Source organism: Oncorhynchus clarkii, chromosome 2 (assembly GCF_045791955.1).
Source record: "Oncorhynchus clarkii lewisi isolate Uvic-CL-2024 chromosome 2, UVic_Ocla_1.0, whole genome shotgun sequence".
Lineage (NCBI taxonomy): Eukaryota > Metazoa > Chordata > Actinopteri > Salmoniformes > Salmonidae > Oncorhynchus > Oncorhynchus clarkii.
Genome location: NC_092148.1, coordinates 50,002,841 through 50,029,101, shown reverse-complemented (window position 1 = coordinate 50,029,101; position 26,261 = coordinate 50,002,841). Strand labels below are relative to the sequence as shown.

At 45.7% G+C, this 26,261-nt stretch overlaps 2 protein-coding genes across 11 annotated transcripts in view; one reads left to right on the top strand and one right to left on the bottom strand.

Annotated features, from left to right (window-relative positions):
- The first annotated feature begins 2,010 nt into the window (after nt 1-2,010).
- LOC139369022 (small acidic protein-like) lies at nt 2,011-4,654 on the top strand. Its single transcript, XM_071108606.1, has 5 exons — nt 2,011-2,195; nt 2,747-2,830; nt 3,164-3,224; nt 3,418-3,527; nt 4,065-4,654. The coding sequence occupies exons 1-5, from the start codon at nt 2,142-2,144 to the stop codon at nt 4,272-4,274; spliced, it is 519 nt and encodes a 172-aa protein (XP_070964707.1). The 5' UTR covers nt 2,011-2,141; the 3' UTR covers nt 4,275-4,654.
- Nucleotides 4,655-5,296: 642 nt separating this feature from the next.
- Nucleotides 5,297-26,261, bottom strand: part of LOC139368980 (pleckstrin homology domain-containing family A member 7-like) — a 163,663-nt gene continuing 142,698 nt past the window's right edge. For 5 of the 10 annotated variants that reach the window (XM_071108524.1, XM_071108534.1, XM_071108554.1 and 2 more), the window contains 14 exons: nt 20,257-20,322; nt 18,555-18,635; nt 18,136-18,285; nt 17,296-17,397; nt 16,940-17,051; nt 16,126-16,253; nt 15,460-15,654; nt 14,830-14,917; nt 14,591-14,682; nt 13,057-13,293; nt 9,883-10,110; nt 9,268-9,401; nt 7,987-8,132; nt 5,297-5,829 (listed from right to left, as the gene is read on the bottom strand). In XM_071108524.1, the coding sequence (XP_070964625.1) occupies nt 5,804-5,829; nt 7,987-8,132; nt 9,268-9,401; nt 9,883-10,110; nt 13,057-13,293; nt 14,591-14,682; nt 14,830-14,917; nt 15,460-15,654; nt 16,126-16,253; nt 16,940-17,051; nt 17,296-17,397; nt 18,136-18,285; nt 18,555-18,635; nt 20,257-20,322 (1,785 nt within the window). In that variant the 3' untranslated portion in view covers nt 5,297-5,803. Of the gene's footprint in view, nt 5,830-7,986; nt 8,133-9,267; nt 9,402-9,882; nt 10,111-13,056; nt 13,294-14,590; nt 14,683-14,829; nt 14,918-15,459; nt 15,655-16,125; nt 16,254-16,939; nt 17,052-17,295; nt 17,398-18,135; nt 18,286-18,554; nt 18,636-20,256; nt 20,323-21,923; nt 22,008-26,261 lie in introns of all 10 variants that reach the window. The other 5 variants (XM_071108560.1, XM_071108593.1, XM_071108585.1 and 2 more) reach the window with 2 other exon arrangements.

The following is a 26,261-nucleotide window of genomic DNA, read 5'->3' as shown; positions in this document are numbered from 1 at the left end:
CTTTGCGCTCTTAAACTAATGAAAGTGTGTTTATTTTGTTTTTCCATCAGCATTCACTTGTTTGTGATTTTTTGTGCCATAACAAGATAATCAACTCCAGCTGTTATTACTTAACTCAGTAAATTCACTCAAAGGATGTTAATTCTCCTCTGAACTCATCTGGTTTGATCTACATCATAATCCTATCTAAAATCTGTTATTTTATGACCAGTCATTTTGCAATTGAACTGCAAGTGTGCTAACTAATACTATTTCATCTGAACTGTTACGGGATATATTACATTATTATATTGATTCTTTAAAATAACATTGCTGTAGGCTAGTGGGCACCTGCTGGTACTACTAATGATAGTCATCATTCGGGAGCCTTATTGCCACTGGGAAAAGTCATTGTGTGGCTCTAAGCACCAATATAATAGCAACTTTCAAGCATAATAACTCCAAACATTCACTGTTTATTGTTATAAAACTAAAAACTGTGTGGGCTAGTTGATGTTGGTTAGCTAGCAGCCTATAACAACTGCACCGTAGGTAAGTGTAACTGCATGGCAACTGCACCACCCGCAACTGCAAGGCTCTCCAGAGGGTGGTGCGGTCTGCCCAACACATCACCGGGGGCAAACTACCTGCCCTCCAGGAAACCTACAGCACCGATGTCGCAGGAAGGCCAGAAAGATCATCAAGGACAACAACCACTCGAGCCACTGCCTGTTCACCCCGCTATCATCCAGAAGGCGAGATCAGTACATGTGCATCAAAGTTGGGACCGAGAGACTGAAAAACAGCTTCTAGGCCATCAGACTTAAATAGACATCACTAGCACATAGAGGCTGCTGCCTATATAGTTAGGCTTGAAATCACTGGCCACGTTAATAAATGGAACATTAGTCACTTGAATAATGTTTACATATCTTGCATTACTCATTTCATATGTATATCCTGTATTCTATACTATTCTACTGTATCTTTAGTCTATGACGCTCTGACATTGCTCGTCCATATTGTCTTAGTTCCATTCCTTTACTTAGAATTGTGTGTAGTGCGTATATGTTGTGAAATTGTTAGATATTACTTGTTGCTGCACTGTCAGAGCTAGAAACACAAGCATTTCGCTACGCCCGCAATAACATCTGCTAAACACGTGTATGTGACCAATACCACTTGATTCGATTCGACATTTGCCAATCAATGAAAAATGAAACTAGAGAGGAATTATCATGAGGAGATGGCTCTGGGCTACCTACTGTAGGAAAGAGATAGTACAACAAGTTACAAGATGTGGCAGCATTTCAGGTAAGATAAACACATTGCAGTTGTTTTTATTAGGTTGTACTGTTTTTACTTTGGATCACATCAGGCATTTTCAGGACCTTTTCTTCTTATATGTTCTACAGGGTCGAAGAACCCCTGTTTTCACATAGATAATGGTATGGTGCTGGAGATGATGAATAGTATGTTGAAAAGTGGTGGAAATCCAATTTAAGTTGAAATGTTTTTTTCCCCCCACTCACAAATAAAGGGCTGTCTGTAATGTCTCTTATCCGGAGGTGTTGGGAAGAGTGGAAGTAAGGTTGAAGATGTAATGATAGTAGAAGTAGGGAGACAAGATGGTGTTCCTTGTCAACAGAGGGATCCTGACATGTTGCATGTTAAGAAGGTGGACTTAGTAGCGTTTATTACTTTGGTTATCAACTTCACAGTGCAAACGGAGAGGAAATGTGAGAAAATAGGCATCAGCGTTTGTTCTGCAGCGGCATTGCACGGAATCCTGTCGATGAACGCTCTGTCCACACATGCGCTTGTGCATGGTTGTGATTTGAATGTGATTGAAGTGGGATGGTTGTTTGATTTATTTTTTTGTATTATTTCGGGTCACCAGCCCCTCTTCCCGCAATGGAATATGTTTTGTTTCAATACCCTGTACATTAGGCGGGCGGCAATACACCAATAGGTGTAGTCTGCCATAAAAACGTAAAGAAGATCAAAGCACTGCAGACGGAAGTTCGAATCGCTTTGTTCCGGTCTCGTTCACACACTGCAGCCACAGGTCTTTGCTATTTGTTGACAGTAGCATAGCTAGCCAGTCTGAACGGCTATGTCAATATTTTGTTGATTTAGACAGCTGAAGCGTTGCTGTGAAAATGAGTTCTCCAGGGAATCGACACGGGACAAAAAGACCTGGCTCTCCAAGTGAAGTAGGTAAACTGTATAAACGTTAGCTAGCTAAAGTAATTGAAACGTGACTACCTTGCGGTTCAGGTAGCTAGCAAGGCCCGTCGTGTTGGCTTCAGCGAAGAGAAGCATTCAGCCAGTTCGCGTCCTCATAACTAACCCATAACTACAGCGTAAAGCCAGTTATAAAAATCGTTGGTAAAACAGCTAGCTAACTTAGTTAATTGTAAACAACCCTTAGTATAGATAGCCACGTTACTGTACGTTAGTCAACAAATCATAAAAAAAAAGTAACGTTAGTTTTTAGCTAATTTAGTCACCATGTTAGGTGGCCAGATTGACAGGTAATTATGCATGCCAGCCAGGCAATAATTAGAAATGTTGTTTTTGATAAACGAATCAACTCCATGCTGTTACTACTAGGTCTATGATGTAACTAGCTAACGTTAGATTAAGATGTGATGTAGCTAATTTGGCAGTTTGATCTTTGAGGCTAAAGTGCAATAGACCTAGGCTATATTCTGGGATCCCATTCCTTGTGTACAGTAGCCAATTCTGTGTTGGTTTATTGCAGGATGGACCTACACCATGGGAAGCTGCAGATCTGGGGGACAGTGAGAGAAAGCAGAAGTTTTTGCGGTTGATGGGTGCAGGGAAGGTTTGGTCATGTTCTATGTAGACTGTTACAAGGTTTCCCACCCCTCTGGACCACAAGGTGTTCACATTTGTTGTGGCCCTTACACACCTGGCTCAATGTAAACGAATCACCCAGCCTGTGACTAGTTGAATCAAGTGTGGCAGTTTTAGGGCAAAACATATGTAAAACATCTGGTGCTGGACAAATGTTTTTCTTGTGACTGTTACCTCTATTCCAGTATTAGATTGAGCCACCATTTTATTGTCGGCTACACCTTATCCATACAGCTTTGTCAAAGGAGAAACAGAACTGTGGTATTACAGAATCCAATGTTTACCGTGTTTGATTCTGCAGAAAGAGCACACTGGACGCCTAGTCATTGGAGATCACAAGTCAACATCCCATGTCCGCAGTGGTGAGGAACCCTCTTTGAATTATATGTTAGGGTTGTCATGGTACTGGTATCGTGACAACCCTATTCTGCACTCTGTTCGATCACTCTTTATTTAGTGATGTATCCATTTAATCTTATCCCATACAGCACTATTTTTGGACCGGATAGCACTGTATTGGGTATGATTGGTGTTTCACTAGCTTGTCCTCTGCAGGGGCGGAGGACAGGAGGATGAACTCTGAGCTGGAGCTGCAGTACCAGCAGGGGCTGGACGGGAAGCTGTCAGGCAGAAACAGGAGACACGTCGGCCTGGGCTTCAGTGAGGTGAGAGATCATGGAGAGACAGGTTGAACATCGATACAGAGCGTGCATGCCACTTCTGCCATAAGTTCCTGTTGATGGTTGAGAACAGGTCCTAGCAAAGATGTCTGACAAATTGTTACATTCGGATGCTTAGAGGCTCATAATTTATGGTGTTCGATGGCTGAAGCGTGAGGTACTAATAAAGACTTTTCCTTTTCTGTTGCAAAACGTTTGTCCTAATGAGCACAACCCTGGCCTGTTACAGCTAGGTGAGGCTAGAATGACATGGTTAGACCGCGATATTTTACTTATTGATGGATGATCTACATTTTGAGATCTTAGTTAGGGGCAGTGCTTCTTATTGGACCTGTATATTTTCTATTGCATGTAAGATTAATGACAGCAGATTAAGTTCCTCGACATGTGGTAGCTCTGTAAGACTGTTTGTGATTGGCTCAAGTCACAGGGGCATGATTGCTACAGTCATGTAATGTACACATCTGCGTGTTGCCCCAGTCTTCAGATATTAAATGTTTCTCTTCTGTTGTCCCCCCACAGCCTGAACCAGCCCCACCTTCCCCACCTGCAGAAAGCCAAAGCAAAGCAGAGCAACCAGCCAGTCCCAAAGCCCCAGACAGCCCTTCGGAAAACCAGGAGTCACCAGAGAAATCCCCTTCACAGAGCCCAAACGGCAGGACAGAGCCCAGCGCAAAAGACAAGAGGGTAGAAGACAAGAAACACAAAATGGCCTTTGTGAAGTCATCCTAAGAATGGGCGAAAAACTAAATCACTTTTTCTAACGTCGAACCACAGATTTGTAAATATGTTCTTTTGTCTCTGAAGTACTTGGTAACTTCATGGTTTAAGAATGTATTTTTTTTTTTTATGTTTCAATGTTGAGCAACGTACTACTGTAGGAGGTGACGTAATCGTCGATTGAGACAGATTCTTCCCATTATTTTGTCCATTTTTAGGAATTCCTAACTGGAAGAGGGACTGGTCTGACGTGTTTTTAATGGATCTGAGATGAAGCAAAGGCTTTAATTAAGTTGTATTGAATGAAACTGGGTTGAACCTATTGGCTCGATAGCTCTTTTACAGTCCTGTTCAAATGTCTCACCATCAGTAATAAAAGGTACTTAATGACAAACTGAAGCACCACAGTTCTCTCAGGTTCTGAATTCTGGGGGAGAAAATAGTTAACTATACTGAACAAAAATGTAAAGTGTTGGTCCCATGTTTCATGAGGTGAAAAAGATCCCAGAACTGTTCCACATGCACAAAAAGCTTATTTCTCAACATCCCTGTTAGTGAGCATTTCTCCTTTGCCAAAACAATCCATATACCTGACAGGTGTGGCATATGAACAAGCATGATCATTGCACATTGTGCTAGGGACAATAAAAGGCCACTCTAAAATGTGCAGTTGCAATTGGCATGCTGACTGCAGGAATGTCCACCAGAGCTGTTGCCAGATAATTGAATGTTCATTTCGCAGTACGTCCAACCGGCCTCACAACCACATGTAACCATGCCAGCCCAAGACCTATGGCTTCTTCACCTGCGGGATCGTCTGATACCCGGACAGCTGATGAAACTGAGTTTCTTTGTAATAATGCCCTTTTGTGGGGAAAAAAACTCATTCTGATAGGCCTGCCCAGTCATAAAATTCATAGATTAGGGCCTGATTTCCTTATGAACTGTAAAATTGTTGCATTTCTATTTTTGGTGAGTTCATTTGACAAATTGAATCCACATGGAGAGTATAATGTAAATAGTGAGACACCATGTTTTGTTAAAACCTTTATTTCAATAAAACACCAGTATGGTTTCTTTCCTTTTTAAATGATACAATACAGTTGATTGGCCAAAGCATTAGGTGGCATTGCTGAGCTACAAAGTTATATTTGGTGCAAAATTCTTTCATTACTCAAAATAAATACATTTCCTTATCTACGATCTTAGAAAACATTGCTTTGAACTTAAATTTCTGTTGAAAATATAGACCACACTGCAAAAAAAACAGCTAATTACTCTCTATTGCAAAAACTAGTAGGTGTTAATAATTCCACACAACACGCCATAAAAGTGCAAAAGCATGTAAAAACAACTCCAATTCAACCTTAACATTAGGTACACGCAGTGTAGTTTCAAATAACTGTTTTTGGTTCTACAAAACATCTCGTTTTAGCTCTAATAAGCCTAATACAAAATCACTTCACTTTTGTCAGTGAACTCCACAAACAATTTTCATCCACACAGAAGTCCTGTTGGTGCCTTGGCGTCTGAGTCAACGGTCAGTCAGAGCTCAGCTGAGCTTTGGCTGAAATGGGGAAGGGGGGAAGAAAACACTCTTGACATTGAAAATACAGACTTTGCCTTCAATCTATAGTTAAACCATCTTTTAAAAAAAGCCCAAGTATTATCCAAACGTGTTTGTATGGAAACAATGAGGCACAACCTTTCCACATTCAAAACACATGAGCCAAGAACATTTGGACGCGAAAAGCCACCACACTTCAGAAAAGCAACCACCAAAACACCCAATCTAGTGAGAGCAGAAATTACGACTACAGTTATGCCACCACAAACATCACAGAGAGGCATCTTAAGGCCACGACACTCAGAGGAGATGCGGTGTACCTTCACTAGATCTGTTCATCTCCCCAGCATCTCGCTCTCTGCACAACCAGGGACAATGAGAGAGGGTCCGATTATGGTGAAGTTGCCCCTAGACACTGATCTTGGGTCAGTTTTGCATATTCCCCACTAGTGTGTTAAGGTTATGATTGGGGGAGGGAAAGCTGATCCTAGATCTGTGCCTAGGGAAACTTCACCCCGGAGTGTGCTGTACCCTTCACAGACTATGTGCGCACTTACATCAATTCTATGACACTTGAGTGTGCAAGCATTGGCTGGAGGGAGTTTCCACCATTGATAAATCCATACGAGAAAGTGTGCAAGTGCACAAGGGAGAATCAGGACGCAGGCTCTGCCTCACACATAGTAGTATGTCTAGATAGTTTACTGTGAACTAGTTTGGCTTCTCTGAAGGGAGGCTATATATCAACAGCACAGTGATAGCCTCGGTTTCCTGCTAGATATTTACAGTGCCTTCAGAAAGTATTCATACCCCTTGACATATTCCACATTTTATTGTGTTATAGCCTGAAATTAAAATGGATCAAAAAATAATCTCACCCATCTACACACAATACCTCATGATGACGAAGTGAAAACATGTTTTTAGGATTGTTTGCACATATATTAAAAAGTACAGAAATCTAATTTGCATAAGTATTCACACCCATGAGTCAATACTTTGTAGAAGCCCCTTTGGCAGCGATTACAGCTGTAAATCGTTCTGGGTAAATCTCTAAGAGCTTTCCACACCTGGATTGTGCAACAAAAAATGAATTGCTTTGCCACATTTTTTGCAGTATTACTTTAGTGCCTTGTTACAAACATGATGCATGTTTTGGAATATTTTTATTCTGTACAGGCTTCCTTCCTTCTTTTCACTCTGTCAATTATGTTAGTATTGTTGAGTAACTACAATGTTGTTTATCCATCCTCAGTTTTCTCCTATTACAGCCATTAAATTCTTAAAACTGTAATTGTTTTAAAGTCACTATTGGCCTCATGGTGAAATCTCTGAGGGGTTTCCTTCCTCCCCAGCAACTGAGTTAGGAAGGACGCCTGTCTTTTTTGTCGTGAATGGGTGTATTGCTACACCATCCAAAGTGTAATTAATATCTTCACCATGCTCAAAGGGAAATTCAGTGTCAGCTTTTTTTATTTTCTACCAATAGGTGCCCTTTTTTGCGAAGGTTGAATCTGTGTTTGCGAAGATTGTATCTGTGTTTGAAATTCACTGCTCGACTGAGGGCCTTTCATATAATTGTATGTGTGGGGTACAGAGATGAGGCAGTCATTCAAAAATCATGTTAAACACAATAATTGCACACAGAGTCCATGCAACTTGTGACTTAAGCACATTTTTACTCCTGAACTTACAAAGAGGTTGAATACTTATTGACTCAAGACCTTTCAGCTTTTCATTTGTAATTTATTTGTAAACATTTCTAAAAACAAATCTCCACTTTCACATTTTATGGTATTGTGTATAGGCCAGTGACAACCTTTTTTTGAAATGTAATCAACTTTAAATTCAGGCTGTAACACAACAGAATGTGGAAAAAGTCGAGGGCTGTGAATACTTTCCGAAGGCTCTGCATAGGAATATTAAAGGATCCTCTGTTCACGCCAATTTAGAATTGGGAGTGTTTTATGAAGGAATTCATGGTTATGTTGGGATCAAAGATACTGTAGGCAGTTCAGTGGGAAAAGGGTTTGTTTATTTGTTTGTGTGTGTGCGCGCGGAGTATACATAGAGTCACCTATGAGTGTGTGTGAGAGAACTGGGCGATATGCACATTTGCAGTGTGCATTTTTAAAGCATGTGCATGTATGAGCTGACCTGTGAACTGCTTGCTCTTAACGGAGGCTTCCGAGGCCAAGGCGTGGGACACAGTCATGATCCTCTCCTGCTGCTGCATGGCGATGTCCAAATCAGTGAAGTTCAGTGGGACAGACGTGCCAGACGACGGGTGTATGTTCTGAAAACTGACACACACGGTGGGAAGGGAAATACACATCAGGGAAAAGAGAGACCGAAACAAAGGAAAACACTGAGGGACAAAGGAAACCAGCGTCCCAAATGGCACCTTATTCCCTATATAGTGCACTGCTTTTGACCAAGGCTCGTACGGAATAGAGTGCAGGGAAAAGGATGCCATTTAGGACACAAGGTGATTATTGCGGTAGCTTTTTTTGTCGTGGGTTCTAAAGCTTTTGTAGTTTGCTTAAGGTTCAAGTCAGGACCCGGTTTTTCAGAACCCCTGTTTTAATCCGTACATTTTTTATCAAATCAGCCACAGCCACAGCACAGGATCCAGGGACCCATGAGATGGTGCATGCGATGCCGTTAATGTTTTCCTTTCTAGGTAACACTTTCATTTGGAGAGTCCATCTGTAGATGCTCTACAAACTATCTACAGACGATCAGTAACACGTCATCTGCATGTTGAAATGATGAAAACACAGTGGAGATGCTACTGAAGGACTAAAGGCATTCTGTTAAAACGCTGCTGACGGTCTACAGATTGTTGAACATCCATAGATGGACTATAAACAACCTTGTTTGAAAATGATGTGATTTATACTGTTGCTACTGAAAGGCCCAAGACATGCTGTTGAAATGATGCTTGTAATCTGTAGAGCAGGGTTCCCCAGCTGGCGGCCCGGCCCGAGACATAAAAGACTGTTTAAAAAAATAAAATTAAAATAAAAACAGAAAATCAGCGCCAAGTCATTTTAATTTTGGAAAAGTGTTCCAAAGTATTTCCATACATAATAGAGAGATGTATGTGATTGTATAGAAATGCAAGCAAGGTTCGAAATGATCCTGTTTTAGTCAAATGTTGTATCTGTTTGGGCTCCTTGCAGTCAATTTGTGGTCTACAAATGATTTAGAATTATATTCCAGCCCCCTGACCATACGCCCAAGAAAAAAAATTGGCCCCTGGCCGAAACTAGTTGACGATCCCTGCTGTAGAGCATTTACAGATGGACTATCCAAATAAAGTGTTACCCTTTTCTCAATAAGGAGAATTGATATCAAACAAAATATATTATTATCGTCGTCATCAACCTCATTGTATGAACACGAACTGAATGGCTGAAACTAAGTCAGTAGTACTTGGATTTGGCCAGGATGTTTTTGATGCGTTCTGCTCTGCGTTGACGATCCTCCATCTCCTCCTGACTCAGAGGCTCCTCGGGGTCCGACTCCACATAGCGCTCTGGGATAGACACCTTTTGGGGCTTGGAAAGCTACATAAACCAATTCATAGTGAAGAGGTCCAGTCAACCAACAAATCCGTATTCAGGCTTAGAACAATATTCACCAATCATCTGTTTAGGTGGTCACACAGTCGGGGTTAGATAAATGTTACGAAGGCTCCATAAAGGCAAGGTTATGTGATTGTAGTTGAAAGCATCAGGTCATTCATTGTATGTTGTGAATGGGAAGTAGTACGAGTGCAGCAGGCTACAGTCTTTCCTCTAATACAAAACCATAACTGCATAATATTAAAGGGGAAGTTCAGTGTTTTAGTTAAAAAATAAAAATAAAACATTTTCTCCAGGCACATAGACTACTTTCAGAAACCACCTAACATTAAGTTTTAAAATATTGAACTTTCTCTTTAACCACTTGTGTACAGGTGTACAGATGTAATATTCAACCAATAATGGAGAGTATTGATAGGAGAATATTCGGCGCCAGATCCTGATGGGCCATAGGTCAACGTACCTCACGACTGAGATCCAGGTCATAGTCGAGGGGCTCCATGTCCGTCTCCCTCATGGGTGTGGCAATCGTGGGCAAGGCCATCACCGAGAGCCACTCGTCTGATTGGATCCTCTCCCTTTCCTTCAGCTCGCTCCGCCCCTCGTCGCTCTGGCCCTCGGCAACCTGTCGCTCTTCCACCTGAGCTTTCTGCACCAGCTGCAAATCAAAGTCCTGCTGCTCTCGCCTCCACTAGGGGGAGACAGACACAACCATTACTTTATCTGACCACTACGGGGAGACAGACACAACCATTCCTTTATCTGACCACTAGAGGAGGGGCAAACAACGGTTACTTTATCTGACCACGAGGGAGACAGACTTCTACTTAATCTGACCACGAGGGGGAATAAACAACAATTACTTTATCTGACCACTGGGGGGGACAACCACAACAGTTACTTAATCTGACCACTGGAGGGGACAAACACAACAATTACTTTATCTGACCACTGGGGGGGACAAACACAACAGTTACTTTATCTGACCACTGGGGGGGACAAACACAACAGTTACTTTATCTGACCACTGGGGGGGACAAACACAAGTTACTTTATCTGACCACTGGGGGGGACAAACACAACAGTTACTTTATCTGACCACTGGAGGGGACAAACAACAGTTACTTTATCTGACCACTGGGGGGGACAAACACAACAGTTACTTTATCTGACCACTGGAGGGGACAAACACAACAGTTACTTTATCTGACCACTGGGGGGGACAAACACAACAGTTACTTTATCTGACCACTGGGGGGGACAAACACAACAGTTACTTCATCTGGTTGATTTTCAGAGGCAAAAAAATAAATAAAAAATGTACTTATTATTTCACACTAAGAGACAACACAACACCAGCACAGATTGGACCACCCTGTGTAGAACCCGGAGAAAAAAAAAAACGTAAAGTAATGTATATTGTATCTGGAGCTGATTTCACAGCACAAATCCTAGTCCCATGAGGATGGACAGCTTCTGTGTTGCAGGGACAAATGGAGTCTTGAGGAGTGAGGACCATGCATCCGAAATCTTGTCTTGCTTGGCTTCTGCATTGTCACCACAGGACGTCCCTACGGCGTCTCCATTCCACCACCAGCAACTTCATTGCATTTAATTGTTTTCAGGATCACCAGAAAGAGGATTTCATTATTAGATTAATGACAGCAACATAAAGAAGCAACCACCAAAAGGATACTGATTAACCTGTTACCACACACACACACACACACACACACATTTGCTTTTCCAAACACATACATAAACACATTTGTGTTGTGAGTAAATATCTGTTTGTACTGTATGCGTGTTGTTATGCGTGTGTCCTAGCCCTCAAACCCATGCATGCATCATTGCCACTCCTGTGCGTGTAGGCCTCCCATGATGTGAGGAGAAAGTGCATCACATGCGTTATTGTGCTCACTGGACAGAGGACCCCCCCCCCCCCCCCACAGGGAAAATACATGCATTACATATTCATCAAACCCCCGCAAAAATGGAAACACACAGCCAGAGGTGATTTTATTTAGTTTTTTGAAGCAAAATGATTTTATTCTCGAGCGCAAATCTCTACATTGGAAAATAACAGGCGTGAAGGAGCTGTGCGTTGCCTCTCAGTATAATTTACCATTCGCTAGTGTCTCTAGTGACTTCCTTTCTCTGTGCAATTTTCTGTACATCCTCGCTGCTAAAAAAAATAAATCAATCGATTTGGACGGGGAAAAGCAACATGGTGGAATTTACACCTGCCTTGACGGTAAGCTGGCGGCAGCCATTTTACTCCCCCCCCCCCCCTGTCCTTTCATTTGCAGTGAAGCAGATCAAATAGGCTTAATACTCTCTCACTATGACCTTGACCGTAGAAGTAGGCCGTTGTAGCGATCAACCACGGTTAAGTACAAAAGTCTTTGTGATAAAAGGCTGTGATAATGTCGATGTAGCAGAAACTAAAAACTAAATGCTGTGAATAAGCGACGGTTTAGTGTGTCATGGTGGGGAAAAAAACGATTCAAATGCCCCCCAAAAAAGAGGGAGCCTAAAATCTCTTGGCTATTATGGTGAAGCGTTACAAAATGAAATTTAGTAACCAGCAGGAGTTGACCTACGTGTTGCCAAATGTTAGTAGGAGCTTGGGAACACAAGGGTTGATGGCAAATGTAGCAAGGAGTTTGAGGGTATTGATGATCTCACAGCAATCTGGTTAAGATTGTGTGTTAGATAATATATTAGATGGTTAAATTAGTCTTCGTAAGGTTGACTCTCCTACGTTGGCACGCACAACAAACCTCAAACAGACGTAAGACAACTATCTGAAAGCTCATTTGAATGGGATTCGGTGGTAGCCATAGCACGCCATAAGACAAACAGGGTGGAAAAAGGTGAGGCTGAAGGAGAATCTTGTGAGAAGAGGAATGATTATTCACCGGGAACTAAAGGCACTTTGATTTCATTCGATTCATATCATTTGAAAGATGGAGGGAGGAGGCCGGTATGATAATGATTTGTGCCACTTCCCACCGAGTTGATTTGTTCAAATAACGATACATATTTCCCCATCCCTCATTTTATCAAATCTCTATAAAATATAATTTTACAAATGTATAGGCTACTGAAAATATCCTTCAGTAAATAAATACTAATGTACATAAGTGTAAATGTACATAGAATGGGCTTTTCTTTTCTCATGACAGAGGGGGAAGGCAGAGCTATGCCTGTAGCCAATCCCCCTCTTCTTCTCCTTGAAATACATTCAGTGTGTGTCAGTGAGGTACCGCACGGGGGCACCAGTGATCGGGGAAACGCAACCCATACACCTTCATATGGGGAACAGCTCTGTCTTTACAGTCCCCATCTTCGACAGATATCCCCTCCCCTACTCTCCCAAGCAGCCTCCACCACGCACAGTCCAACCGCTCTATAAGCCCAGCCAGCCACGGCTTTGTCCCATCCAGTCCCACCGGCCCTTCGCGTGCTAGCACGATGCTAACGCTTACTCATGTTAGTGCCATTGGTTACACATGGGGGAGAGGGTGAGTAGGGGATGTTAGCATGTTAGCAATTGCGGCGGCGCCTATGTGGGGGGTTCGGCGGGGGCGCGGCAGTGGCAGTGGTCCCTGCTTCTGCTGCGGGGGTAACGTACTGAGCCCAGGTCAGTGGAGGAGAGAGCCCTGGTGGAGGAGGAGGTACGATGAGCAGTGTTGGAGTGGCGTTCTCCCTGGCTGAGGTTCCTCTTGCGCTCGCGCACCAGGGCCCTCTGGTGCCTCTTCATGCGCTCCAGCTGCTCCTCTGCGCTCATGCGTCCCCGGGGGGCCTGGGCCAGAGGCTGGGGCTGCTGGCCAGAGGAGTACAGCTGCTCCAAAGCACTCTTAGGTCTCTCCTGGTACAGAGAGTGTGTGAGAGAGAGAAAGAGAGAAAGAGAGAGAGAGAAAAAGAGAGGGACAGAGGGGGAAAGAGGGGGAAAAGGAGAGAGAAAGAGAGAGAGAGAGAAAAAGAGAGAGGGGGACAGAGGGGGAAAGAGGGGGAAAAGGAGAGAGAAAGAGAGGGAGAGAGAGAAAGAGAGAGAGAGAAAAAGAGAGAGGGGGACAGAGGGCGAAAGAAGGGGAAAAGGAGAGAGAAGAGAGAAAAAGAGAGAGGGGGACAGAGGGGGAAAGAGGGGGAAAAGGAGAGAGAAAGAGAGGGAGAGAGAGAAAGAGAGAGAGAGAAAAGGAGAGGGGGACAGAGGGTGAAAGAAGGGGAAAAGGAGAGAGAAAGAGATAAGGATAGGATAGAAAGAGAGAGAAAGAGAGATGAAGATAGGAGGAGAGAGAAACATAGTAAAAGAGATGAGATGGGTCGTGACATAGGGGTGTGATATGAAGAGGGGTAAAGGAAAGGAGGAAGAAAAAACAACAACAATTAATCCTCAACACTAATTCCTCTTCAGTCTCAGGATAAAGTACTAAACGAAGCTCCCAGGTTAGTCGAGTTAGGCGTGCGCTCCACAGCTCGGTGGTGTTCGTAGTGTATGTGTAAAGGCCGGTAGGTTTGACCGGTAGGTTTTGTCGAGCCTCCGCGGACCTCTGAACAGAGTGTCGGACGTAATTTGCAAACAGATTCTATGACAGCCAGAAGTCGCCAACAGAGGGGTGGTCCCTAAAACACACCGCGCAAACAGCAAGCAAAAAAACAAACAACAAACAAATCGTCCCAGTGCTGCGCAGACAGACAATCGGTCTGGTGAATGTTCTCCCGAAGAAGAAGAGGTTACCGCACGGCTTATGTCACCTTATTCCCTACATAGTCCACTACGTTTGACCAGAGAATTATAGGCCCCGGTCAAACGGGAATAGCAAATAGGGTTTTATAATCTCCACCCGGCACAGCCAGAAGAGGACTGGCCACCCCTCAGAGCCTGGTTCCTCTCGAGGTTTCTTCCTAGGTTCCTGCCTTTCAAGGGAGTTTTCCCTAGCCACTGTGCTTCTACATCTGCATTGCTTGCTGTTTGGGGTTTTAGGCTGGGTTTCTGTATAGCACTTTGTGACATCGGCTGATGGGCTTTATAAATACGATTGATTGATTTGGATAATGCTCATATCTCGTTCCTTCCCCTGTGTCGTGACTGGTGACTCACCCTCCCCTTAATCCCTACCTAGTGCACTACTTTTGACCAGAGCAGGCTCTGTTTGGTGACTCACCCTCTCTGCAGAGGCGGCCGCCCCCCTCCTCAGGGTCACGTAGGAGGAGATGTTACTGGACTGGTTCAGCCTCGGCGATGAGCCCGACAGACCTGTTACGGACAGGAAACACTGTTGTGGTATGCCTGGGGGGGGGGACCCATTCTGACACAGCACCACTGCCCCGAAGAGACACGGAGTGACAAAGAGTGGAAGGTCAGCATATCCACAGGTCTGAATTGCAAGCTAGCTGACAATACCTTTGTTTGGGAGGGTCTGGTAGCCCCCCTCAGACCCTGTGCCCGTCCCTGGCAGTTCTGGTTCACTCAGGTATGACCGCAGCTCCACCTGACACACAATCATACTGCAGTTGTCACAAACTAGATCCGCGAGGTTTGAGTCAACTTATTACTCAATACAATACATCTTGCTCTCAATGAGGTAAAGGCTGCATTCCACTTAAAAAAAGTTGTTGCCTTTCCCTCAACCCTTATTCCCTCTCCTTCAGAGACGACTGGAAAAGGTGTGTTAGCCACTCATTCCCGCTATGTTGCCTCTTCAGGTCTCTCAGAAGCATGAAGATTAGTGAGTGAGGGAAGAGGGCAGCTTTTTGGAATATAATGCAGCCCTGATGCATCTCCTCAGTGAGATTTCAATGCTGAGGGCGTTAACACGGCTGAGTGACAGTATGATATTGCCCTGTAAGACTGGCTTCGATGGCAATAGCTGAAAACAGCAGTGTTTGTTTTGATACCGTAAGTGCCGCCATGGACCGTTCAACTTCACAAGCGGTACCCGATAAAAGCACTGTTGTACGCACAGCAAGCACAGCAAAGGCTCGTCTTCACAATCAATAACAAAATAAGTGTAAATAAAAGGCTTGTCCTGACTTTAAAGTCTCCGTTGACACACCCTCCGCTCTCTCGGTCCCTCTTCCTCTCGTCCGACTGGCGTTTGAGCCCGCGAACCGACGTGTGTCGTACTACCACCGACGCCTCTTTGGGGAGGGGTGGGATGGCGGGGGGCGGGTCTTCATAATCGTAGAGGCAGGGCAGGGGTGGTCTGGGAGGAGCCTCATCTTCTGCCTGTACCAGAGCCACACCCATACAGGAAGTCAGTCACAATTGGTTCTTATTGTCAAGTACCTCAAAGCTCATTGGAGGAAGAAGCCTGAGGGGGAGGGACCTTGAAGCGGGAGGAATCAAGGATTTGTCAGCTGGAAACGCTTTCAGACAACCCCTGATTAGAAGGGAGTCATTCTACTCAGGGCTATCTAGGTTTCATGTTCAGCTTTACTGTTAAATGTGTTTCATGCATTCTGACCCTTCACAGCACCGGTCAAGTGTTCTCAACTCATTTACTTCAAACATTTGTTTGTTTTTAAAAAATCACTTTGTACAGTAGTTCCAAACCCACACACTTTTGACAGCTCGACTGTGATGGAACACATCCACTTTAATGCAGGCCTAACTGCTGTTATTATTAACCCACTGTGGTCCATGTCTAGGTTAACATCCCCCAGCAAACCCAGATCTACAAACTCAACTGCCACTCACCCATTTTGGCACGGGGTTGTGAGGCAGCGTGTAGGAGCCGCGAGGAGGGGGCCTAACCTCCCCTACGGGGGGCGTCGCGCTCTGCGAAGGCACTGCAGGGTCCGGCACTGAAGCCACTAGTTTCCTCTCTGGAGGATAGAAGGACACGGGCAAATTAAGACGTGCAACTTCACACACAGGAGACAAATGAAGACGTGCAACTTCACACACAGGAGACAAATGAAGGCGTGCAACTTCATACACAGGAGACAAATGAAGGCGTGCAACTTCATACACAGGAGACAAATGAAGACGTGCAACTTCACACACAGGAGACAAATGAAGGCGTGCAACTTCACACACAGGAGACAAATGAAGACGTGCAACTTCACACACAGGAGACAAATGAAGGCGTGCAACTTCACACACAGGAGACAAATTAAGGCGTGCAACTTCACACACAGGAGACAAATGAAGGCGTGCAACTTCATACACAGGAGACAAATGAAGGCGTGCAACTTCACACACAGGAGACAAATGAAGGCGTGCAACTTCACACAAAGGAGACAAATGAAGGCCTCTGTGCTGGTTGGTCTGTCATGGTTAAGTGTTAGGATATGGAGGTAGTTTGGTGAAGTTGGTTTCGTAACACGAGCACATGGTATGGAGAGACTAGATTAGTCTTTTTGCCATGGAAAGCTACCCTAGTCGTTTGTCTCCCATGTGGTGTTTTGTAGTTGGGAATTCCCCCAAGGGGACGAATCAAGTTGTTTGATCTGAATTGAATTGGGTAAAATATGGTAAAACACAGTGGGCGGGCGGTGATTTCTCCCACCTGGGTTCTGCACTGAGTCGATTGTGATCTTGTAGTTGGCTTTGCTGGAGCTCAGTCCTGCCATCACGTCCTCTATCCTCCACAGCTCCCGCTTTATCTCTGTTTTCTCCTGCTACACACACACACACACACACACACACACACACACACACACACACCTTAGCTGGTTCCTACTGTGCTATATACACACACACAACAAACAGGCTTTTCCCAGTAGACCCACCCCATCTACAGTACACGCTTCAAAACAGTGAATAACAACTCAATGTTCTGTTCACGTCTACGCCTGTGGACATTGTCCCCATCGAGTGGAATGGCAGCACTGCACAGCACTGAGGTGCAGTACCGGCTCTGACCTGAGGGGTGGCGCTGTGGTTCATGTGTGCCTCTAGCACGGCCCTCAACTGCTCCACAGAGCTCTCCAGCCTGCTGTAGTCCTCCCAGGCCCGGGCCATCTCCTACATATAACATGAGGCAGCAGGGGAAGACAGTTTCCGTAAACATATACAGTGGAATGTGTTGGCCAGAACCACACACCTACATCTGCATTGTTTGCGGTTTAGGGTTTTAGGCTGGGTTTCTGTATAAGCACTTTGTGACATCTGCTGAAATGGGGTTTATAAATACATTCGATTGACTGATTACTACCCGACCCGAGCTCCAACGGGCCCCGACGTAGACCGGGTTAGGGCCGGGTGGGGCCCGTTTTTTCATCAATAACCAGGGTACGGGCAGGGCTCGGGCATCACTAAATTGATCGGTAACATTCTGAAAGCGAAGTCATCTGCTCGTGCTCTACTGGGCAATACAGTCACATCTGACTAGGATCATAATGCAGTGCTTCAACCTCGTCATAAGAAAATAATAATGTTCTGTGAGTTTTTGTCGGAGTTTAGAGTGACGAAAAGTAGCTAACTGCGCTCTCACGTCTCTTCACTTAGCAGAGCAAGCCGAGCCGTTGCCATGGATACTCACACTCCCCGAGGCGTCATGAGCAGCGTGCATGCAGAGCGACCTGTGACAGACCGAGAAGAGCAGCTAACGGATTTACTAACGCAATAAGTTATTTCTGATTTCGGCCAAGGGGGCCTTAAATTTGGCAGAAGCAAATTGGGCCTGGGTAAGGCAGGGCTTAAACATTGCGGGCACGGGTAAGGCTCAGGCTTAAAGTTCAGGTGTGTCTGGGATGATCTCACCGTGGACGCGCTGGAGATCTCGGCCCTGATGTGCACCACGTCCTCCTGTAGGAGTCTCTGCTGGTAGGCTATCTTCTCCAGGTGGGCCGCCTGGTCTCTGTACAGCTCCATCTGTTGGTGGGACACGTCCAGCACCGACTCCAGCTTGTCCTGATGGGTTAGGGGTTAGGAGGTCAATATCAGAGACCGCAGGGTCGAGGTCAATTCCAGTTCAACTTGGGAAATGCACACGACGATGTAATTTTTTTTTTTCAAAGCGGAAGAAAAAAACAAAAAAAAACCCTTTAAATTGGAATCATTAAAAAAAGATATTTTTTTTACCTCACACATTGACTTGACATTGATTCCTTGGCTGATAAATTCAAAATGGACCCAAATGCAGTGAGACACACATGAGTATAGAGATGAAGTGTCAGTACCTTATCCTCCTTTAGTGAGCAGATCCGGACCTCCAGTTCCTTCAGGGTCTTGTCCTGCTCACATAACCGACTGAGTTTCACCTGTAGGCCAGAGACAGACAGCGAGACAGAGACAGCCAGACAGACAGCCAGCCAGACAGCGAGAGAGACAGCAAGACAGAGAGAGAGACAGCAAGACAGAGACAGCAAGAGAGAGAGAGAGACAGGGCTGTTACAGACCAATCTTTCCTACGGTTTCCTACAGTGTGTGCGCGTCACTTTCCTCCATGTACATGTATATCCTCCCCCTCTCACATCGCACCTGTTTGTGTGTGTGTGTGTGTGTGTGTGTGTGTAGGTGCGTGCAAGTCTACCTGCATAAGTGTGTCCGTATCCCTCTCTCCTGTCTCATTAGCTGATAATTATGCAGAGCAAACCCTTTACGCAAATACGCCACATCCCACGCTACCCTTTTGTCAAAGTGTCTCGGAACCTTTGAGTCCTCCTAAATGAATCCCCGATTAAGGGTGCGTCACCAACGGGCACCCTAGTTCTTATACAGGGCACTACTTGGGGCCCTGGTCAAAAGGAGTGCAATGTATAGGGAACAGGGTTCCAACATGACAAAGGATGGATCAGCTTGATTTTCATTTCTCAATTTAGGGGCCATTTGTGGACAACGGTCATCTCAACGGTCAACACCGATGTTCCACACTCTGTTTTTTTAATTTACCCCTTTTTTTCTCCCCAATTTCGTGGTATCCAATTGTTGTAGTAGCTACTATCTTGTCTCATCGCACCAACTCCCGTACGGGCTCGGGAGAGACGAAGGTTGAAAGTCATGCGTCCTCCGATACACAACCCAACCAGCAGTACTGCTTCTTAACACAGCGCACATCCAACCCGGAAGCCAGCCGCACCAATGTGTCGGAGGCTACACCGTGCACCTGGCAACCTTGGCTAGCGCGCACTGCGCCCGGCCCGCCACAGGAGTCGCTGGTGCGCGATGAGACAAGGAGATCCCTACCAACCAATCCCTCCCTAACCCGGACGACGCTAGGCCAATTGTGCGTCGCCCCACGGACCTCCCGGTCGCGGCTGGTTACGACAGAGACTGGGCGCGAACCCAGGGACTCTGATGGCACAGCTGGTGCTGCAGTACAGCGCCCTTAACCACTGCGCCACCCGGGAGGCCCATTTGCCACTCTGTTGAGCGCATCATTTATTTGTGGTGATGTCTTCACGCGCAGTAATGTTGCTTGTTTGACGCCGTGAAATATTCAGTGCGGATGGGGGAAAAACCCTGGCCTCCTTATAAATCGTTATAGGGCAAACGTGCAGAGCTGTCAACGCTACCCTCTTCAACTCCTTTTGGAGTAGTTACACTCTGAAAGGAGAACAAATTGACTTTGAAAAGTGCTAATATAGAACTGAAAGACTCACTAAATCCTAGATGACTTATTTTATTAGATTTTTATCGCTCACTCTATCCCCTTAAGGGTCTATGGTAGTCAGTGTATCAGTCTCATCTCTGTACCTACCCTTCCAGAAAGGTTTGAAGCTAAAACTCTAAACATTTCCTTTGGGACAAGAGATGGAGTGAAAATGTCGTTGAGGGTTGTGTGAGAGAGAGAGAGAGAGCGCGAGTGTGTGTGTGTGTGTGTGTGTGCATTTGTGGGGGTGCATGTGTAAGCAATGCGGAATGCTGCGGGCTCATACTCACATCCACGTCACTCTCGGCTACTCTGACGGGTCTCGTTGCTTCTTTCAACGTCTGACTTCCAACCACCTTGGGACCAGAAAAGAAATACATTTTCAAATAGGGTTGCTCTGTGTACACTCGGTGGCCAGTCTATTAGGTACACCACCTCGTTCACGGAAATGGTTCGCTCCTACAGACGGTGAGTCACGTGGCCTGCTATATAAAGCAAGCAGACAGGCATCCCGGTTCTGTTCGATTGAACGTTAGAATGGGCAAAACGAGTTACCTAAGCGACTTTGAGCGGGGTGTGATCGCCGTTGCCAGGCACACCGGTTCTAGTATCTCAGGAACGACCAGCCTAATGGGCTTTTCACGCACGACAGTGTCTAGCGTTTATCCCGAGAATGGTGCGACAAACTAAACATCCAGCCAGCGGCAGTCCCGGGGGTGAAAACAGCTCGTTGATGAAAGGTTGAAGGAGAATGGCAAGAATCGTAGAAACTAACAGGTGGACCACAAACAGGTCAAATAACAGCGCAGTACAACAGTGGTGCAGACCGGCGTCACGGAACGTTGGTCCTCGTCATGGATGGGCTATTGCAGCAGAAGACCACGCCGGGCTCCACCCCTATCAGCTACAAACAAGAAGCGGTTCCAGGGGGCATCCAATCACCAACACTGGAATATTGGGGAGTGGGAAAACATTGCCTGGTCCGACGAATCCCGGTTCCTGTTGCGTCATGATGATGGTAGAGTCAGGATTTGGCTAAGCAGCATGAGTCCATGGCCTGGTGTCAATGGTACAGGGTGGTGGCGGTGGTGTAGGGAATGTTTTCCTGGCACACGTTAGGTCCCTTGATACCAATTGACCAACGTTTCCACGCCCCAAAGAATTCTAGTTGTTCTGTAAGCAAAGTGGGTCCGACCCGGTACTAGATGGGTGTACCTAATAAACTGGCCCCTGTTCTGGTAGGGATATTGGCTGTTGATGATACTAAAAAGTTACACTGAAAGCACAATGAGGAAACCAACCGTGAACCAACCATGATGACTTAGAGAAAGTAAGAAAATAGCCATTGACAAATGCAGCCTATATGACACAGAGACAAAGAAGCTCTTTGCATGAACGCCACTCAAGACAATGCCCATTTATTTTTATCTCCATAGATTTTCATGTCCCTGTATCACAAAAAGATGGGACAACAAACCAATTTTAAAACAAAAATGGAATGAGACACTGCTTAGGCTACTCCTTACAATACTCCCAGTGTTGGAAATACATACATTTGTACAAATATAAATTTTTTTGAATTCCTAGAGTATATTCTGAACCAACTGGGTTTAGGGTAAACATGCTGTGTTGTACTGGGGATATATCAAGGAGATATGTTTGATAGATCAACAGGAGGATGGTGCAACCGGCAAGCTTTTCAACCCCCGAACCAACCACAGCCACCACAGCACACACACTGCAGCGCCATCCCAGGCCAGGACCACCAATCACATCACAAAGGAGCCGAGAGTCAGGGGTTACAGAGGGGTCAATGCCAAGCCAGTGCCCACACACAGCCATGGACACAGAAAGTGTTTTTAAGCGATGGGATGGTCTCCCTCGTAAACATGTATACATACACGCTCATGCACGCGCACACATACGCACACACACACTGTGTGTCCACAGTTCTTACGTTCCATAGTGGCCCGAGAGGCCCGGCGGTGCAGTGCAGTAGCACACTGTGAGCCGTGAGGATGAACGGCTCTAAACTTTTGATCTGCGTCAAATAGGAGATGGAGAGCCACTGTTACAAAATGGCTGCCATTCGCTGAGCAAGTTAGCAATTTGACCATTCATTTGAATATACTTGTTTGTATACCAACTGTTATGTCACATAACATAAAAAAAATTACCCCTTTTTTTTCCCACCGATTTCGTGGTATCCGATTGGTAGTTACAGTTTTGTCTCATCGCTGCAACTCCCGTACGGAGAGGCGAGTGCCGTGCGTCCTCCGAAACACGACCCAACCAAGCCGCACTGCTTCTTGACACAATGCCGGCTTAACCCGGAAGCCAGTCACATCAATGTGTCGGAGGAAGCACCTGGCGACCGTGTCAGCGTGCGCTGCGCCCGGCCCGCCACAGGAGTCGCTAGAGCGCGATGGGTGAGGGACATCCCTGCCGGCCAAACCCTCCCCTACCCCGGACGACGCTGGGATATTGTGGTCGCGGCCGGATGCGACAGAGCCTGGACTGAAACCAAGAATCTCTAGTGGCACAGCTAGCGATGCAGTGCCTTAGACCACTGCGCCACTCAGGAAGCCCTATGTCATATTTACAACAGTAGCGAGTCAGCATTATGGTGGTGTTGTGCATGGGCGGATTGGCCATCTAGCAAATCTGGCCAATGACAGAAAGGCCGGACCATCTTATTTGGGTTGGCTGGCCGAAATTGACAAAAATAAAATAACAAATATGACACAAGTATTCAAACCCCATGACTTTTTCCACATTTTGTTACGTTACAGCCTTATTCTCAAATTGATTACATCGTTTTTTCCAAGCAAATACAGTTTTTTTTAGAAAGTTTTGCAAATGTATTAAAAATGTAAAACTGAAATATCAAATTTACATAAGTATTCAGACCCTTTACTCAGTACTTTGTTGAACCACCTTTGGCAGCGATTACAGCCTCGAGTCTTCTTGGGTATGACGCTACAAGCTTGCCACACCTGTATTTGGGGAGTTTCTCCTATTCTTCTCTGTAGACCCTCTCAAGCTCTATCGGGAACACCTCTGCACAGCTATTTTCAGGTCTCTCTTGAGATGTTGGATGTCGGGTTCAAGTCCGGGCTCTGGCCGGGCCACTCAAGGACATTCCGAGACTTGTCCCGAAGCCACTCCCTGCGTTGTCTTGGCAGTGTACTTAGGGCTGTTGTCCTGTTGGAAGGTGAACCTTTGCCCCAGTCTGAGGTCCTGAGCACTCTGGAGCAGGTTATCATCAAGGATCTCGCTGTACTTTGCTCCATTCATCCTTCAATCAATCCTGACTAGTCTCCCAGTCCCTGCCGCTGAAAAACATTGCCACAGCACGATGCTGCCACCACCATGCTTCACTGTAAGGATGGGGCCAGGTTTCCTTCAGACGTGACGCTTGGCATTCAGATCAAAGAGTTAAATCTTGGTTTTATCAGAATAAGGAATCTTGTTTCTCATGGTCAGTTTTTAGGTGCCTTTTGGCAAACTTCATGCGGGCTGTCATGTGTCTTTTACTGAGGACTTCCATCTGGCTACTCTAACACAAAGGCCTGATTGGTGGAGTGCTGCAGAGATGGTTGTCCTTCTGGAAGGTTCTCATATCTCCACAGAGAAACACTGGAGCTCTGTCAAAGTGACCATCGGGTTCTTGGTCACCTTTCTAACCAAGGACGTTCTCAACCGTTTGCTTAGTTTGGCCGGGAGGCCAGCTCTAGAAATCGTCTTGGTGGTTCCAAACTTCTTCCATTTAAGAATGAAAGAGGCCACTGTGTTCTTGGGGATCTTCAATAATGCAGAAATGTTTTGGTACCCTTCCGCAGATCTGTGACTCAACAAAATTCTGTCTCTAAGCTCTACGGACAATTCCTTCGACCTCATGGCTTAGTTTTTGCTCTCGCATGCACTGTCAACTGTGGGACATTATATAGACAGGTGCACTGCAATCAAGTTATAGAAACATCTCAAGGATGATCAATGGAAACAGGATGCACCGGAGCTCAATTTCAAGTCTCATAGCAAAGGGTCTAAATACACTGCTCAAAAAAAATAAAGGGAACACTAAAATAACACATCCTAGATCTTAATGAATGAAATATTCTTATGAAATACTTTTTTCTTTACATAGTTGAATGTGCTGACAACAAAATAGCACAAAAATGATCAATGGAAATCAAATTGATCAACCCATGGAGGTCTGGATTTGGAGTCACACTCAAAATTAAAGTGGAAAACCACACTACAGGCTGATCCAACTTTGATGTAATGTCGTTAAAACAAGTAAAAAAATAGGCTCAGTGGTGTGTGTGGCCTCCACGTGCCTGTATGACCTACCTACAATGCATGGGCATGCTCCTGATGAGGTGGCAGATGGTCTCCTGGGGGATCTCCTCCCAGACCTGGACTAAAGCATCCGCCAACTCCTGGACAGTCTGTGGTGGATGGAGCGAGACATGATGTCCCAGATGTGCTCAATTGGATTCAGGTCTGGGGAACGGGCGGGCCAGTCCATAGCATCAATGCCTTCCTCTTGCAGGAACTGCTGACACACTCCAGTCACATGAGGTCTAGCATTGTCTTGCATTAGGAGGAACCCAGGGCCAACCGCACCAGCATATAGTCTCACAAGGGGTCTGAGGATCTCATCTCGGTACCTAATGGCAGTCAGGCTACCTCTGGCGAGCACATGGAGGGCTGTGCGGCCCCCCAAAGAAATGCCACCCCTCACCATGACTGACCCACCGCCAAACCGGTCATGCTGGAGGATGTTGCAGGCAGCAGAACGCTCTCCACGGCGTCTCCAGACTCTGTCACATGTGCTCAGTGTGAACCTGCTTTCATCTGTGAAGAGCACAGGGTGCCAGTGGCGAATGTGCCAATCTTGGTGTTCTCTGGCAAATGCCAAACATCCTGCACGGTGTTGGGCTGTAAGGCACAACCCCCACCTGTGGGCGTCGGGCCCTCATACCACCCTCATGGAGTTTGTTTCTGACCATTTGAGCAGACACATGCATATTTGTTGCCTGCTGGAGGTCATTTTGCTGGGCTCTAGCAGTGCTCCTCCTGCTCCTCCTTGCACAAAGGCGGAAGTAGCGGTCCTGCTGCTGGGTTGTTGCCCTCCTACGGCCTCCTCCACGTCTTCTGATGTACTGGCCTGTCTCCTGGTAGCGCCTCCATGCTCTGGACACTACGCTGACAGACACAGCAAACCTTCTTGCCACAGCTCGCATTGATGTGCCATCCTGGATGAGCTGCACTACCTGAGCCACTTGTGTGGGTTGTAGACTCCGTCTCATGCTACCACTAGAGTGAAAGCACCGCCAGCATTCAAAAGTGACCAAAACATCAGCCAGGAAGCATAGGAAATGAGAAGTGGTCTGTGGTCACCCCCTGCAGAACCACTCCTTTATTGGGGGTGTCTTGCTAATTGCCTATAATTTCCACCTGTTGTCTATTCCATTTACACAACAGCATGTGAAATTTATTGTCAATCAGTGTTGCTTCCTAAGTGGACAGTTTGATTTCACAGAAGTGTGATTGACTTGGAGTTGCATTGTGTTGTTTAAGTGTTCCCTTTATTTTTTTGAGCAGTGTACTTTTGTAAATAAGGTACTTCTTTTTATATTTGAGAAATTTGCTCAAATTTAAACCCGTTTTCGCGTTGTCATTATGTGGTATTGTGTGTAGATTGACGAGGGGAAGAAAATTATTTAATACATTTTAGAATAAGGCTGTAACGTAACAAAATGTGGAAAAAGGGGAAGGGGTCTGAATACTTTCCGAATGCACTGTATGTACAGTGCCTTCATTCCCCATTTTGTTGTTACAACCTGAAATTTATCTTTTTTAACCATCTACACACAATACCCCATAATGACAAAGTGAAAACATGTTTTGAAGAAATTGTAGTTAATTGATTGAAAAATAAATTCAGAAATATCATATTTACATAATTATTCACACCCCTGAGTCAACATGTTAGATTCACCTTCGGCGGCAGCGAATCACCTTCGGCGGCAGCGAATCACCTTCGGCGGCAGCGAATCACCTTCGGCGGCAGCGAATCACCTTCGGCGGCAGCGAATCACCTTCGGCGGCAGCGATTCACCTTCGGCGGCAGCGATTCACCTTCGGCGGCAGCGATTCACCTTCGGCGGCAGCGATTCACCTTCGGCGGGAGCGATTCACCTTCGGCGGGAGCGATTCACCTTCGGCGGCAGCGAATCACCTTCGGCGGCAGCGAATCACCTTCGGCGGCAGCGAATCACCTTCGGCG